The sequence below is a fragment of the Hyposmocoma kahamanoa genome, unplaced genomic scaffold (genome assembly GCF_003589595.1).
Source record: "Hyposmocoma kahamanoa isolate Upper Pololo Valley unplaced genomic scaffold, ASM358959v1 174152, whole genome shotgun sequence".
In the NCBI taxonomy this organism is placed as follows: Eukaryota; Metazoa; Arthropoda; class Insecta; order Lepidoptera; family Cosmopterigidae; genus Hyposmocoma; species Hyposmocoma kahamanoa.
In genome coordinates this window covers 48-18,289 of record NW_020653680.1, presented here as the reverse complement: position 1 = coordinate 18,289, position 18,242 = coordinate 48, and the positions used below count along the sequence as shown (strand labels likewise).

General features: G+C 36.7%; 1 protein-coding gene across 1 annotated transcript; it reads left to right on the top strand.

The window, feature by feature from the left end:
- Window positions 1–6,159: 6,159 nt before the first annotated feature.
- On the top strand, window positions 6,160–16,792 carry LOC113225788 (sorting nexin-13-like; the record flags this gene model as incomplete). The annotated part of the gene is made up of 6 exons (XM_026458192.1): window positions 6,160–6,208; window positions 13,033–13,146; window positions 13,790–13,923; window positions 14,325–14,537; window positions 15,647–15,743; window positions 16,710–16,792. Coding segments are annotated over exons 1-6 (690 nt in total), but the record flags the coding sequence as incomplete, so codon positions are not given.
- Between the last annotated feature and the right edge of the window lie 1,450 nt (window positions 16,793–18,242).

The window sequence follows — 18,242 nt, the reverse complement described above, 5'->3', positions numbered from 1 at the left end:
AATTCCTTTGAATGATACCTATTGTCGTATAACTTTCGATTTAGTGCGAGTAATTTGAGGTTGTATAATAAATTATACATACAGGGTGGTAATGTACAGTTCCCTCGAACCGACCACGTGTCTTACTGTGCTTACTCATAATAACAAACGTCTTATTTTGTGACGGTCATCATCATTAATATTGCAAAAACGTTACGTGAAAACAGAATCGAAATTCGTAAATTTCATAGCAATATGAAATCAGAAGTTACAATTGAACGGCAGTAGCTACATAGTATAATAAAACAAGTTCGACCCTTCCTACATAAAGTATAGTATGTCGAAAGTGCCAAGTTTAAAAGGGGTTCTGAAATGAGCATAACACGTGACTACGTAGAGTATTATAAAATCCTAGATATCGGTTACATGATCTATGAGTAACGAGCTCGAATAAAACTGAGAAATGCTAAAGTCACGTGTTATGGTCATTTCAGTCAATTCAAAACTTTACGATACTTTACGATACGATACCTGTACGATACTTTACGTAGGAGGGGTCGTTAGTCTAGTAACTTCTTTCATATGCTGCAGCGTGGTTGGAAAGGCGCGAGAGAAGACAGGCGTTATGCAACGCGAGTGCATAGCGAAACTGCGAATATAATATGCGTCCGTACACGATACGCGGCGGGTGCGCACACATATGAACCACGGTACTACGATTGTATAGAGTTACCATACTTGTCTCATTATACTATGGTAGCTGTGTCGTGTGGACTTCAGTTTCCATTAAGTGTGATGTTACAAATAGCTATCGAGGTCAGTAGTGCAGTAAACCCCGTCCTTTTGTATTGTAGCACAATGATCATTAGGGACTCACCAAACTTATCAACGCGGAATATCACACTAGTCGCATTAAGGACTATCCACACACATCAGGGCCGTGCCCGGGACGTTGACGGGGTTGCTAGTTTATATGAACTGCGGGTCCGTCACGGCCCATCCATCTCCCGGACATGGCCCTGATGTATGTGGATAGTCTTAAGCTGATTCGCCGTTATTGCAGCCGTTAGAGACCCCCATACTAGCGTCTTTCGAGCACCACCGTCTTGCCAACTTACGCACAGCGTCGACACGACGTCCGCGTGGCGGTGGCGTAACGCAACTGGGGATCTACTCCCGTTCTTTTGATTTAGTAGAGTGTTACTCATTTGACAGTAATTGTTTCGAACGGATTTCGGACGGATAACGGGAGTAGACCCTCTAAAGGTGTCGAACGTAGGGTATACGTTGTGATGAAAAGCTACGACGCTAACGCTGGAAAGACGCTAGTGTGGAGGGTCTCTTAGCGCGAGGTCGCGTCAGTTTTTTCTTCTAAATCAGGATCAGCTGTAGTCGGCATGCCTACGGATGCGATCGGAAAGTGACAAGCAGATTCGTTGCCGACCTGTGTCGAGTCGCGTCCGTACGAACTGATACGAAACACTCGAACGTCTTTTTCGCTCTTACGTCTATGGAGATAAAGCTTTTTCTCATTTTGATTTTACGTTAATAAGTGTGGTGACTCCCTTAGGCTCAACTCAACTACAACGCCTGGCGACGCGCGACGACGCTCGCATTAGTGCGCCCGGATCACAGTGTGGTCGGCGTCTGACGCCTCACTGCGCCCAAGTAACTAAAAGCAAGCAAGTAAAAGCGCGACACGCGAAACCGCTCGACTTCAACCAAGCGCGTCGTCGCGCGTCGACCCTTGACTTCATATTTGCGTAACACAAATTTGTACATTAATAATGGGAAAATAGAGATGAATATGCTGTAGGCGAAAAACATGACGCGTCGCGACGGTTAGACTCTGCGCCAGTGTGAGTTGAGTCTTAGTCTGTGTGTAAATGGCGCCATTTCGATTTTACAAACAAATATTGCCGTTGTTCGCGACTACTGTATTCTGAAAGCTATTTTTGGTAATCACTAATTACAGGTATCTTGACACGATATGACATTATTATGTTCTCAATATTTCGAACGGTTACGCGCTTTATGGGCACGGGAGGTCATATTAAAATCTTCTCATCCTACCGATGGCATACAATATATTATTGTAGCCGTGTTACTAATCATAGCCGCCATGCTAAAGAATGGGAGATATTTGCCATCGTGATGGAAAGATTCCTTGTGATGAAGGCTCCTTTCGTGCACATCATATATCTCACACTGAGAACGATAACGTCACTATGCAAAAAACTTTTTTTTTTAATTTTTAACGTCATCTTGAATTTGAGAGTACGAAATTTATAATGCAAATTCACCCGTGTTTGTTGGTTGTCTAGAATTTGCTACATGACGTAATGACGTTATGCTGTATAAGGGGAGCGGCGCATATGAGACAGCGCGATAATGACATTTTTTTGGTAGTGACAGATCGCTGTGTTGTGAAACAATTTACTAGTAATTCCGTAAAGAATATCGTCATTTTTGGATAGTGTCGTTTTTCACTCGTTTTGCGTTAAGACTAATATAGTACAGGATTGCTAACATTGTACATTAATTTATCGTTTTATTTTCGAAGTTACAAAATAAATTTCATGGCGTAATTTGTTTTTATGAACCCTTTGTCTGCCTGAAGACTTCTACTGCTGAAAATAGGCCTCCCCCAAAGATTTCCAGAAATAAGAAATGTTAATTTACATGAAATGATTATGAGGAATAGTGATACTAAACGAAATTCTCAAAAATACCTTTATTTTATAGTGCTACCAGTATAAAATAAAGTGAAATATTGCATATAAAGTGAAAATTTGTAAAACCGCATTCAATAATTTTTGTTGAGTAAGAAATTGCAGTTATTACAATTTTCAGAACTTTAATTGCTCATTACTCAAAATCAAAATATTGCATTGTGTCACTGTCATTCTCAGTGTGCCATAGGATAACAATTCATACAGTCAAAGCCAAATGTTATTGTATTTAAATATATTCAACAAAATAACATACGTTTATAACATTTATTATGTGCCCAGCATGTTTTATATTTTGCTTACGAAGTAGTTGTTAAATAACCTCATATTTTGTCTTTGTCTATAGGATGATACAACCGATCATCGTCGCTTGAGTGCGTTCCTGGCAATTTTGATATAAACCGTGTAAGTTCCAACTCGGACACTGGCAGAATTCTCCTCTGTGGGACAGAAGCCAAAACACCTACAAAAAAAAACAAAGCCAAATAATCTTTATTTCATAGGTAAACAAATTACGCTTGAAATCGTCATATTGATTATTCTCCGACTGACAGGCTATTCACATTCGTAAGGCAAATTTCCCGGAGAAGAATGATCGGGAAATTCTAAAGTTGCTCTTTGTAAATAAACATTTGTCACACACACATTTATCATACACATTTATCATTTACATTATTTATTTCAAACATAGATCGAGACAACCTGCAAGAGCTATACAGGTCACTGCCACGGATTTACGCAGAGGGTGTAGATAAGTATAAAACGTCCAGTCCGTACTATACCGTACCGTACATCTTAGGTTTTCGTGATTGTTACACATAGGAAATTAAACTATTTTTTTCGGATGGTATATTTGTTTTTTTCAATCAAACCAACGTTTCGGGCCCTTTACAGGTCGCATGGTCACGACTCACTCACGGCAATGAAGCAAGAGTCAGTAGATCCGAAAAAATAGTTTCAATAGTATAAATTTTACAGTTTTACGGCAGTAAGGAGCCTGATGTGATAATCACTTAGTGAATAACCACGAATATATTTTATTTTTGTCGAATTAAATCTCTGTTTTCACATTTGGCCATCAATGTGCCATAGGATAACAATTCATACAGTCAAAGCCAAATGTTATTGTATTTAAATATATTGAACAAAATAACATACGTTTATAACATTTATTAGTATTTTAATGCTATTGTTTTTTTTATTCGTTACATGTCATTCGATAATTACCCTTTATGGCGGAGATTAAAATTTTTATAGACAGTGTAATTACACTTATAAAACTGTTATGTAGAATCTGGCTAAGGCATTAATCTCAAAAGAAATAAAGCAATATTTATAAGTAAAATGTAACAAATGATATTACATACACATATCATTAATTATTCACATATTTAGCTTGTTTATACGCTGTTATTTACATTCCACGTTACGAGAGATGTCTATTTATTGTATTGTAAGGAAATAGGTGACTATTTATTATTCTTCAATAATAATAATTTATTATTGCAATTGTTTGTTTAATTGAAATCCTAAAAAGACAACATTAATCGATGCACAAGAACAGCTACTTCGCATTTCGGCTGTACTGGCTTATCATAATCATAACTAACGCAATCGACATTTTTTGCGAAATTGAGTTATCACAATATCTGGAATTAGAGAAACGAGATATGCAATACCCTTTATGCGGGTTTTTTTATATCTCAATTAATTTAAGTTTTATTGTCAAGCAAAAGGCTGATTTTGCAATTGACATCTTTCCAATAATAAAAAAAAAAACTAGTTGTTAATCGAATTGAAAGTTAATATCATTAATATATATATAATGCAAATGCGTCAGTTATAACTATAGATATAGAAAAAAATGGGAGATATGTATTTTTTATTTATTTATTTAAGAAAATCAACAGCCTTATACAAGTAAAATGTACTTAATGCTAGTCAGTGGTAAGGCCAATTACAGATTTTCTGGATTACATATAATTTAGTCGTAATAAACATACTGTCTCGCATTGCCAATCCGCACAGATAAGTGCGTATTATACGATGTTAAGTATCTAATAAAAAGAAAGAGAAACTTATCACTTGGCGTGTCATAAAATCTACTAACAATAAACACGACTCGTGCTACGAAAGGAAAAAATTAAGTAACTTTAAGCAAAAAGAAAAACAAAAATAAAAGAATATTAATCAAATAATGGCAACCATTATTACTGGCTTAGCGATTCATTCCAAACCGCCATTTTTTTGCACACCAAGTCCTTGTAGGTCTTCTTGACTCCGTGAACAAATCTATATCATGAAAAATATTGTTATATGTACGGCATAACCTTGTGAGCACTGCGTTTTGTCCATAATTAGTTGAGTGATGGGAAACATTAAATAAGCGTGTATGTCTTGTGCGATGGGATCGAAAATCCAATGCCAGTGACGAGTTCAGACAATCAAGCCGGTTTCGAATAATGTCATACAGTAAAACTAAATCAGACAAGACCTTCTATCTTCCAAGTGTCTTCAAATTAATTTTCGACACTATCGGTGTAGGCATCAACACTATATTTAAACTTAAACTTTAAGAATTTTACATATTTCTGGATGCGTTCTATATGGCTTTTGTGAATGTTGTATTTTGGAAACCAGATGCGAAATAAACAGTGTTTATGGACTGAATTGAACTGAGGGATGGAGCGCTTAAGAACATACCACTACACGGAAATCAACATGCATACAGTCAAGGCAAATCCACTGAATCGGCCCTACATGCCGTTGTGGGCAAGATAGAAGTGGCCCTCAAAGACAAAGCAATCTGCCTAGGCACCTTTATCGACATGGAAGGAGCCTTGGATAAAACCAACTTCTCCAGCATACAATCAGCACTGAGGAGGCACGAAGTGGATGAAGTGCTCATCAGCTGGATTAGCAACATGCTAAAATTAAGAACAATAAAAAAAAAACAGCAAATAAGACCCCATGGGCCATAGTAGCGAAGGGATGCCCACAAGGAGGGGTACTGTCGCCTCTGCTGTGGAACATGGTCGTAAAGGACCTCATCATTAAACTGAACAAAGAACATTTCTATACAGTAGGATATGCTGATGACATAGCTATACTAGTAACAGGAAATTATGCCAATGTACTCTGCGACATTACACAAGCTGCACTCCGGATTGTGGAAAGATGGTGCAGGGCATATGAACTATCGGTAAACCCAACAAAGACGGAACTAGTAATGTTTACAAACAAAAGACTACTGCGTAACTACCTACTACCTAAACTCTTCAGTACAGAACTACAGATATCAACCGAATTTCAAGTACTTAGGAGTAATACTGGACAACAAGTTGAATTGGAACAAGCATCTGGACAACAAAATTAAAAAAGCCACTATCACCTGGCAGTGCCATAGAATGGTAGGTAAACAATGGGGACTCTCACCCAAAATAACACTATGGCTCTACACAGCGGTGATAAGATCGATGATCAGCTACGGCGCGATAGTATGGTGGCCACGAACCAAACTCACGACCGCAACCGACAAGCTGGAAAAATTCCAAAGACTCGCTTGCATGGCAACGACCGGCTGCATGAGGACAACTCCGACTGCCATTAATGCCATGCAATGCCATTAAAATTATATGGAAACATATGGGGTACCCTCTTCCGCGTGTAACTGATACATTGGCATTTGTTTATGTTTACAGTGATGTTGTTGCGTGTGTAATAAGCAAATAAATTGTTTAAGGTATCTTGTATTAATTTACAATCGGTGTATGATCTCACGGAGAGAAATACTTTTTTATCGTCTGCGTATAAGAGGTCGCGAGAATTTCTAAAGTGGGAAAAATTTGTGATTCTAAGGATTTCTTAAAGAGCAAAGTGATAGGAGCGCCTAGACTATCAGCACAATTTATTAAGAATACTGGAGGGATGTTAAAGCAACCAGGTCCCTTATCACGATCCCGTGCTACCAACAATTTGTGTACCAGACAGAATAATATCAATACGTGCTCTACTGTCAATTGAATCGGTCGATGTCGTGGGTGTTAACGTTTAAGTTGCCGATACTGATGACGGTACTTTGAAAACACTCTCATAAAATGAGTTAAAAGCTGTACAGATACTGATGCCACTGGTGTATGTATATATTACTGCCAAGAGTAAACTGTGCAAGATAGCTCGAGTCACCTCTTTTTGATTTTACGAACGTCCAAAAATATTTTGGTGAATATCTAAAATTTTTTTGAGAGAGCATAGTAAATTTTTTAAAACATATCTTGCACCCGTTTTTGTCTTGCCCTCTGGAGAACGAATTCGTCGTAATCACGAGGATTGTTCCATTTTTTCCATTTTCTGTGTACCTTAAATTTCTCACGATTGATTTTAACGAGAGCGGGACTATACCAAACTGGGTAGAAACTTTTACTAACAAGTTTTTTTGAACAAACAAATTGATGCCATCATACACTTTCAAGTAAAAAATTTCCACCGCCTCATCAATTGTGCGTGATGTAAACTATGAATGCCAGTAAATTTTATCAAAAAATGAGTTAATCTCGTCATAATTACCTTTAGAATATATGAAGCGTTCCGAGTTTGCATTCTTTATAGGTTTAGAAAATATAATGACGCTATGCAAGATCGGGTACCGATGTCGCCACTTTTTAGCTTGTGTGCAATTCAAACTTTACGCTCTATTGTCTACTACCACAACTTAAAGATTTTGATTGGGCTTAAACGTGAAAACGACGTAACAAAATTTTAAAATTTAACAAAATTATACTTACATTGAGTTGAGTAAGAGTTATATTACAATATTTCAATATTTTTTTCATCCTGGTTTAGCCAGTCACCATCAGGTGGAGTTTTAGTAAAAATACTACTAGTATATAATAGCTAACTATTACACGTTAGATGGCACTGAAACTTTTTCGTAACACTAAGAACTCACGGAGCGGTTTTCACCCACGCCTGTCGCGGGACCGCGGCATCTGTAGAATGTGATAGTTAAGTATGTAAAATTAGTAGCACATTTCACGGCGCGTTTTACGCCTGTAGTGGTGACGGTTGCTCGCGGTTGCCGCGGCGGGGTACTAGTAGAACCGCGTAGGACGCCACCACCTGCGCGCTTGGCGGCCGCGTCACCCGCGCACTTTAGTGGTCGGTTCAGGCGCAATGTGGTGAGGCGCACGCTGGATGAGTTCTCTATTAACCGCGCGACTTGCGATTAAGTCCCACTAACTTCGCGGTCCGTTCCGCAATCGCAACGGTTTCGTGCCCGCAACCGCGGTGGCTACGTGCCCGCACAAACTTGCAGGGTCGTGAGTCTTGAAATTAAATCGCTGTCCCGCAGCACCGGCGGGCGCGGGTGGAAACCGCGTGAATTGTTAACCTTATTAACCTTAAACTGACGCTACTCAACGAGTGATGTGGCCCTACCTAATCGATAGTTAGAAACCATGTGGCTGTTTTTAATATTAAAAAAATTATCCATTTTTATACTATACCTTCACTGGTACTGGTGTATTATTAAATTAATATATTCATATAAATTATTATCATTTTCTGAATGGCGGCCACTAGGCTTGGGCCCGTGTCAGTTTTATAAGAATAACATAAAATATGGCGATCGTCGCCAGTGTCAGTTTTCCATTATACGTTACCACGGGTTGGTGAAGCTGTCATTGTCAAGCGTAAACTTGAACCATCAACGAATTTAATAAATTAAATTATGTTGTTTCTTATGAAGGATTTATGTAATTTTCTATAATTGTTTCTAATTTGTTTTGCATGCATACGTAAAATAAAGTCAATTTTATTTTATTTATTTTTTAAATGCATTTGCTATGGAAATTTGAACAAAGTCATAAATAGTAATAAGAAAACCAATATTTCGATTTTCCTGCAGCTTCAATCCAACCTTCTCTCATTTTGAACTCATTGGAAAAACTTAAAAATTAAAAATACTCTACGTTTAATGTACGAGTATAATGGAATTTAAATATCTAAATTATCTAAAACTATAATACGTATACATTTTTCGTCAAGCAACAGCAACGTACAAATTGACATGAAATTGAAACGGTTGCCTGAAATATGAGTTGTGTTAAAGTTACTCGAAATAAAATGTTTAGTAATAATAGTAATGAAATAAAGGAAATAAATTTAACGTGAATGCTTTTCGCTTCGATATTTTAGGGACTTTAATTACAAAAATCATAATAAGAAATTCAAACATTTCAGTAAACATTTATTGTCGACAAACATCAGTCGTCGTCGTAAATGAACATCACTATATTTGAGTCTAGAAATGTCTATGGAGACCAAAAGAAAACATTGAATAATAATAGAAATAGTTACTAAAAATCCAAATATCCGGGGAATGTTATCTCACTCGTTTTAAAAAAATTTTATTTCACTCCAATTTTTACAAGGTGTATCGCTACAATTTGGCATTTTCACGTTTTACGAGAGATCTTGTATGTATAACGATCGCCATGTCACTCTGGCGATGTTTGTAGGCGTGTCACCTCGATATGGTCGATTATGGTCATGACCATATCTAGGCGACGCGAACCACGCCCCCATACCATATCTCCCTTTTTTCTATATCTATGGTATAGACACAATTGTTTAAACAACTGGACCACCTGATATTTTAAAATGATTCTAAAGGACTATCCACACACATCAGGGCCGTGCCCGAGACGTGAACAGGGCATGCTAGTTTGTATGAACTGCGGGCCCGGACACGGACATGTGTGAACGAGATCATGCAAAATATACGCAACGATTTTTTTTAAGCTCCTGACGGAGCACGGCCCGTCCTCGTCCCGGGCACGTCCCGTATATGTGTGGATAGACCTTAATATTAGAGGTTAAAGTATGAAATTGCCGTTTTATTGCAATAGGTTCTTTGAATTTTCATAGAATTTTCATGGTTTGAGGTTTTCGAATGAAACTTTTTTCAAATGGTTTCTGTGATTTTTTTTTTAAATTTGAAACATTTGAATATCGACTTTCAATTGTTTTTGTTATTCAATTTAGAAAAGAAAGATGGATACTGCGAAAATTCGAGTGATTTTTGAATACGAGTTCCGACGCGGAACTAACGCGGCAGAAACAGCCCGCAATATCAATGCTGCGTTTGGAGAGGGGTCTACTAATGAACGCACCGTGCGATTTTGGTTTAAACGCTTTCGTGATGGAAATTTCGACTTAAAGAACGAGCCACGAGGAAGACCGCCCACACAGGTGAATAACGATGAATTCAGAGAGATAGTGGAAGCCGATCCTAGTCAAACTACCCAGGAATTAGCGGCATGGTTTAACGTTACCTTACCCACAATATTGACTCACTAGCGTCAAATCAATAAAATAAAAAAATACGAAAAATGGGTACCTCATGATTTGACTGATCTGCAGAAAGAAACGCGTGTTGAAACTTGTGTTGCCTTGTTGAACCGGTACAGAAATGAAGGAATATTGGATCGAATTGTAACATGTGATGAAATGTGGATTCTTTATGATAACCGGAAAAGAAAAATGCAATGGCTGACCCCAGGTCAAATGCCACAACAGTGTCCTAAAGCAAAACTTACCAATAAAAAGGGAATGGTAACTGTTTGGTGGTCTCAGCATGGTGTTATTCACTATAGTTTTCTCCGATCTGGTCAAGCAATAACGGCAGATGTCTATTGTGCCGAACTCCGAACCATGTTGACAAAAGTAGCAGTAAAACAGCCCCGACTCATGAATCGATCTTCACCATTATTGCTCCACGACAACGCGAGACCTCACACAGCACGAGAAACCATTTTGACCCTTCAGGAACTGCAGTTAGAAACCATTCGTCATCCTCCGTATTCACCAGACCTTGCTCCAACGGACTACCATTTTTTTCGTGATTTGGACAATTATCTACGTGACAAGAAGTTTTCTTCCCAGGAGGCAGTACAAAATGCTTTCACACAGTTTGTGCAGTCTAGATCGTCGGAGTTCTATCGCAAAGGCATTAATAACCTTCCCATTAGATGGCAGCAATGTATAGATAATAATGGCAACTATTTTGATTAAATAAATTTGTTAAAAATTTAAAAAATAAACAATTTAGATTTTCAGTACAAATCGGCAATTTCATACTTTAACCCCTATTATTTAATAATTCTTATTTTCACTTATATATCGAGTTTTCCGCTAAGTAATTTTGTAGGTGAGAGGTAAATAACTTTAAGTCCATGTGTTGGAATTTAGAATAGAATAAATTATAATAGAAACCATTTATTACATAACGCCACAACACAATAATACACAGTAAGAAATTAAAAAAAGATAAAGCTAAATTAAAACAAAAATAAAATAAAAATAAAAATAAAATTTTAATGTATTCTACATTAAAAAAATTTTTTAAAAATAAAATCTTAGTAAATGGTAATGAAATGATCACAAAGATAGTCAACACTATTGTGTACTAAGTAGATGTCATGTGTGCGCTTGTGGCGTATGTAAAAGGATCCACTCAGCTAATGTCACCCCGCCGGGAAAAGGCTGTGACGCTGATTTTCAGTGGACCCTACAAAATTTAGATGTTTTTACAAACATTGTTTTAGGGTGAGTACAGATCTGGCGAATGCGCTGCATGCGAGTGAGCGGCACGCGAACAGATATCACTACGAAATGCACGCGTGCAGGCGCATTCGCCAGATATGTACGCACCCTTGGGATGCTGTAAATCACGCTGTGGTAAAAGATATTAAGTGCTATCGTCGTTTGTTTTTAACATGTTTTATTTGACTTTGTATGCCTAATTAAGAGTCTCATTCTATTTAAAATGCTCTGTAATAAGAATTACTATTTGGAACGGAACATTGGTTCTTTACCTCTCACCTACTGAATTTTAAGAACTTCTACAGGTTCTGTTATTCAACAAGTATTGAGGGAGTATTATGTCAAGCTTCCATGTTAAATTTTGAAAAGAACTGTTTGCTGTTGTTTCGTAACTTGTTGATATGCTAAATAAGACCGGCAAATTATGTTATGTTCTTGCTAGATATCATTAAAGTACCGGCACGCTATAAAGGCCGTTTGACGTTTGTCCGCTCATCAAGTTCCGTATTAATTCATAAGTACGTTGAAGGAGCTAATTGCTGTACATTGTTGTTAATAGTAACGTGCAGTAAAATTTATGGAATGTATAATTTGACTAGAATTTTATTTTGAAATTCGAAATTTAAAAAAATGAAATCTAATGATGAACCTAATAAAACTTATACCTCCGGTAAACTGGCGTTAAAGCTCAGTGCAAAACAAAGCAGTTTCGAATTGACAATATATTCAGTTAAAATGTTTATTTTCGTTTTATTAAAACTTTTTAATCAGCTACCCTTGCAATACTAGTTATAAATCTAAAAACTATATTTTTTACGATAATGTATTGAGATCTGGCCTCACTATTGTAATCTGTCAAAACGGCCATCATACGTGCCGGTACCGGTACTGTAGGTGAAATTGCTGCCAAGCGGCGGCGGCGTTTCATGTGTTAAAAATATTTATTTTTAGAATACTTTTAAACATGAAAACAGCATCCAAACATAAAATAATTATGTACTTCAGTATCATTAATTTTTTAATTTAAGTAATATGGAAAAAAAATTTAATGTAGGTTACACCAGTTATGCGCTGATTGCCTCATTTAGAAAGCATATATTGGAGTTAGGTTATTATGTTATTTTAATTTACATAATAAACAACTTTTTGTAACTTTAATTAATTATGTAGTAATAAAACTTTTGAACCTTCTCTTAATAAGTTACCTACTGAACCGAAAATGACTTCATTTGCTGTATCTAACATCGGCTTGCCTTATTCAATTATACATTCTTCGCCACTGTTCTGAAGTGACAACTCAGAATGTGTTCCATAATCATGTATCAAAGTAGATTTAGTAACTATTATAATTTATATATGTATTATATAATTATTTTTTATAATACCAAGTGACGGGACGAACAAGTCGTGCGCCGGTTGGTAAACGAGATGCCTATCCCTAACAGTTGCAGTGCCACGCAGAGCTATAAATTGCAAAGACTTTAGGGGCACAGCCACTGTGCTCGTCACCCTGAAACTTAAGTTGACAAGTCTCATGTGCCAGTAATTTCTCCAGCAGCTTACCCTTCCAAACCGGAACGCAGTAATGCTCACATTATTGCTTATATATGCTGCTGAAATAGGTAAGGTGGCAGTGTTTCCCTGGACGAACTCTTTCACAAGGAGCTCTACTGCTACTAAATTATTATTTTCATATTGTGTTTTCATATGTTTTCAGGTCCATCGAATCTTACATCGGCCAACACGAGTAACTTGTCGTTGTCTCAATCCAGCATAAGTCAAAATGTTAAGAATCTTATGTCACCTTTGTCGGCATGTATTATTGAAACTGGTAAGCAAAATCTTTAAAGCCACAGCCACGGTATGTATTCAGGGTCTTCATGGTTGGCATTGTCACATGCTGCCATTGTGCAATTAGATTTGCGGTAAAGTGCCAGTGAATGTGTTGTAGGGGCATTGCTGTAGCCATGTGTTAGTTAGCATGTTTTAAGTGACGCAATAGCTCTATGCAAACGTTTCATATTATTATAAAACGTTGACATAGCGCTAGTAGATAGTAGTATTTAGATTTAACCACTAATTATTAGTGATTGTTAAAATAATGATTACTTTTTTAATTTAAAAAAACAGACCTCAAAAGTTTGGGGTTACATCTACTTGCTAAGTTTTATTGAAATCGGTTAACGGAAAGTGGGTGAAATGCAATATACCTCATTCATCCCCTAATTAGCTACCCTTAGAGGTGGAATGTTTTCTTCAAGTTTAAAAGAGACCATAACTGAGGTACCTCCTGTCCGACAAAAGAGAATCATCGAAATAGGTTCACTAATGTCGGAGTGATCACGTAACATACACACAAAAAATACTGTCGACTTGAGAACCTGCTCCTTTTTTTTGAAGTCGGTTAAAATGTGTATAATGTCATTAAGTGCAGGAAACTGCCCGTTTATCATATGGCCGTATTTCTTTTGCAGCATTAGTTCAAGATAAGGGACGTGCTTTTGGCATTTACGCCATAGCAGTAACAAGGCTATCCGACAAAGAATTATGGCACATATATAGAAGATACAGTGATTTCCACGAACTTCATAGCGCTATTAAAGACAAGGTTAGTTTAAAGACTTTTATTGTCAATATAATATGTGTATAAGCCATACTGAGGTCATGGAACTGGCTGTGGATCGTGAGGTATGGATGAGGCTTCACGCCATTTTTTGTAGTAGAATAACTCGTTGTTATGGGTTACTTATGGGTGGACTAATTTAGGAATTGCATTTTTCTAAATTCATTCTCATTATTTGGGTACTCATTCATTTTCATTATTTTGGAATTCATTCATTTTCATTACTTTGGAAACCATAGTCCAAGGAATTCCGTAGTTTAAAATCAGGTAAATGGTGTAAATTCGTGATACATTTGTTTACTTACAAGTGTGAAACTTTTTCCTTTTGCTGTACATTAAGTTCAATAAGTAACTTTTAGCATTTTAATGTGCATCTTATATTACAGTGGCCTGAACTAGGAAATCTCCCATTTCCGGGCAAGAAGACATTTCAAAATACTTCGCGATCTGTATTAGAAACTCGCAAAAGAATGCTAAACAACTACCTTCAAATTCTCACAAACCTTGCGCGGGAAACGAAGTACATGGCGATTTTGTCTCAGGACTACCTTGGTGGATTCCTCAGTCCTGAGAACCAGACTGAGAAACACACTAATTCGGTAAGTTTTCTTCTTTATAATATTGACGGGAAAACGTCTCGCTCACTTATGCTCCAATTCTAAAAAATAAAAAATAAAAATTATCCAGTAAAATGACACGGGTACAAATTAAAAACTGAAATCGTTATCAACCAGGTGTTATATGCTACTGGACTAGGGTCTTTTCTTGCTTTTTCCAGTCGCTTCTGTCCGTTAATCGCGCAAAGCAAATTAGTAGAAAAAGAAGTAAATGGCAACACTGAGCCGGAAAGACAATATCAATGCCTCCGAGATCTTATTCGCCGTAAGCTGTTAGCTAATTGCGCAGGACTGATTGTAACCAGTTCTTTCTTGCCTTTGCGATAACGTTGCGCCACTACAGTAGCTTAAGGCTCCATTTTAACGTTTTTACGACACACATGACTGCTCAGATGGGTGTATAAAAATCTACTTTAGAGTCTGAACTACTTCGTGATATCTGTAACTTTGTTTCGCCTTCGAATCACAGTGTTAAGAATGCGTTGTAAGTGTGCGCTTTGTCTGGTAACGGTCCGTAATTTCGGCGCTGTATGACATAGAGCAAAAACATTGTTTTTTGCCATGTCAGTGAAAGCCCACTTGGCCTAGTTTCGTAAGACACTTGGCTACATGTAAAAATTACTTTATTTAAAAATTATTTTCTGATATCAATAATTCTTAACACAGGATGTTATAACACACTTGCACATGTAGATTTCACATGGGACTTGTCAGCTCAGGGTGACGGGCACAGTGGCAGTGCCCCTAAGAGCTTTGCGATTACAAGCTCTAAGTGGCGTTGCAACTGTTGTGGATGGGCGTGTCGCTTACAAGGCGTCGCGTCGCTTTGTATTACAAAATCAAAAAATGGGTATGCCGCCATTATGAGAAAGACAGTAGCGGCAGCGGTAACGGCATCATGAGTGTCATTCAGGGTCTAGGGTTCATTCCCTGACTAAACTTCATGTGTATCCTAAACCTAGTATGTACATATTTTATAAGATGTAATTACTAACGTTAGTATTTCTTTGTTTTACTAAACATTATGGGTGAATAATCCGAAAAGAATATTTGAGTTGAATCTACATGAAGCATTGATTTTTCACGTTCAGATCGACGCGATGCTGGTGAATTCTTTGAGAGCTGGTATGAGAACTTTGAAGAACATGCCCGACCAATTCGCGAATACTGTGGACGGTGTTATGGACGGTAAGAGGCGAAAATGAAATGTACACGTGCTCCTATCCACTCCCACATCTTCACCACTTCCCCTTTCTCAATATTGTTTTGATTTCCACCCGCTCAGAAAAACGTTACTGGCTTTCTGCGTAGTGGAGATAAAGTTGCGTTTTGTTCCCTATAGAAAAATTACATTTGAATTTCCACCTTATTTTGTACCGAATGTTCAACGTTGTATTGCGACTAAAAAGAGTGAAAGAAGACTAATTGGACTGTTTAATTTTGTTCTGTTGTTTTGCTGTGCTTAGAAGCATCTTCTACTAATTTACGTCGTCGGGAATAACGTGTAGGGTTTTTTTTAATCCCACGCTTTTTATTGAATCCCACACTATTTTAGAATCTAAAATTTTATCCAAAGTAATATTGAAGTAATGCTCAAGTAGCTCTGTTACGCTTTCACGCCTAAACCAGTGCCTCTACTATGAGAATACAGTGACAGTTTTCGCTAGCCAGCGCGTAAAATGTTTGTATACAAAACGTTGTTTCTTCTTGTGACCACTAGGGGCGCTGTATAATTTGCCGCACAAAATTGTGAAGTAATTTACGCGGTTGCTAGCGACAGTTGTCACAGTAAACTCGTGGTAGAAGCAATGAACCAAACTTGATAAATTTAGGTATAGAGATAGATGGACACAGGAGAAGGACAAAGGCTACTTTTTGTTACAAAAATAAATCTTAAAGTGGGGGAAAAAGGGTAAGAAAATTTGTATGATGATCAAATCATTTATCAAGTAGCTATAGACTAGGTTACTCGAGGTAATTATTCTACGCAGACTAAGTCGCGGGCATCAGCTCGTACTCTTAATCGTGATTTCCTCTGCTTTGATTTGGGTTCAATGTAGCACAGTAGCAGAAACCATTTCCTTTTTTATTTGTAGATGAGTTTTTCATTTAACTATTTTTGTATTGAAAAAATATCATTGTTTATATTTGCAGGCATATCAAAAGTATTTCAAGGGAAAGGTAATGAAAACTATTGCGAAGATTTGAGAAGTGGCTACTCATCGGAAGGGCAAGATGTAAGATTTATATCGCACAATCGCTTCAACAGTGACACAAGTGAAAAGTCATAGTAATTTTGGGTTCTGTTGTGGGCACACGGAGTCTTACCCGATTTTCAGTGAAAAATAAATAAAAATGAATTATTAATACAAAGATCCAACAGTATCCTTCTATCCGGTTGGATTCGAACCAGCACCTTCAGTATACCGGTTCGAATATTTTACTACGTTCGAATATTTTTCTTAGTGTTCTATCTTTGTATTAATAATTATAACAATCTAGTCATTTTACAAAAAATACTTTATTTATTATGTATATTATTTATTTGAATATCATGGTAGTAAAACGTGGTATTCAATAAACTTCATACTAAAACCATTTCAACTTGTATTGTTTGTCTATTGAATAACTAGTAGCAGTAGGGCCCCTTGCATTGACCTACCAACAAATGGACGTCGGGTTCATCATCAAATCAGTCAAATCATATACAGAGCGTCAATCGCGTAATAGTTTTCGTTTGTTCGACTGACAGCACGGGTCAATCATGCGGTACTACATAATAATAACTTGTAAAAATTACTGCAAAGTAAAAGTAAAGTGTGAAAACAGGATTTTGTATCATATTTTCACTAAACAAATACATTGTAATATCATAGTTATAATAACGATGATTTTGTGCAGTTGTATAGTATTTAATTTATATATAAATGAATCGAAAATATAAATTACAAAAGCAAACAAAATAATCAAATAGCTAACTGTCCTTTTTCTACACATTGCATGCGCAAAAGATGGAAAAAACACCCATTAGGTCAATTTCAAGAAGCTTATATAAACTTCTTGGTCATTTTTAATTGTTCGAACCACAAGCGATTGAAATATTTAGAACAAAGAGACTATAGTCGCTTTTATTTTCATCTTATTTTTAAAACGATTTTTTATTGAACGTTAGCAATGACTAACAAAATATTGTTGCAATCGTTTTACGGCTTGGGATTACCTATCAGAAGTCAGAAAATACATTTGCCTGAAATAACGGTAGCTCGAAATTTCATAATGTCAAATGTATTTTTTTAGGAATATTACAAATCAAAAGTTAATTTTGTCTGTGAAAAGCATCAAAATTACTTGAAAGTGTAATGGTTTTATTATAAATCGGTTTTCGGAATTAGGCATATTTGAGTTTACGTTTAGTTGGAATACGGTACATTGGTTATATTACACGCTTATTTTTCCGTGAATTCGTACAAAGTTCGACATAATAATATATATAAAATTAATTAATATTTACAATAAAGGCAGCTCCATTACACTTGTGTTCCAGTAGTTTTCAGTCGAAGTTAAATATGGTGCATTTTGTTAAGTTTCCGGTAGAAGCTGAATATGGTGTTTTTGGGCTTTTAAATTGCTGCAAGCAAAAATAGGCAGTACTGCAATGACGTTACAATTTAAATTAAATGTTTTATT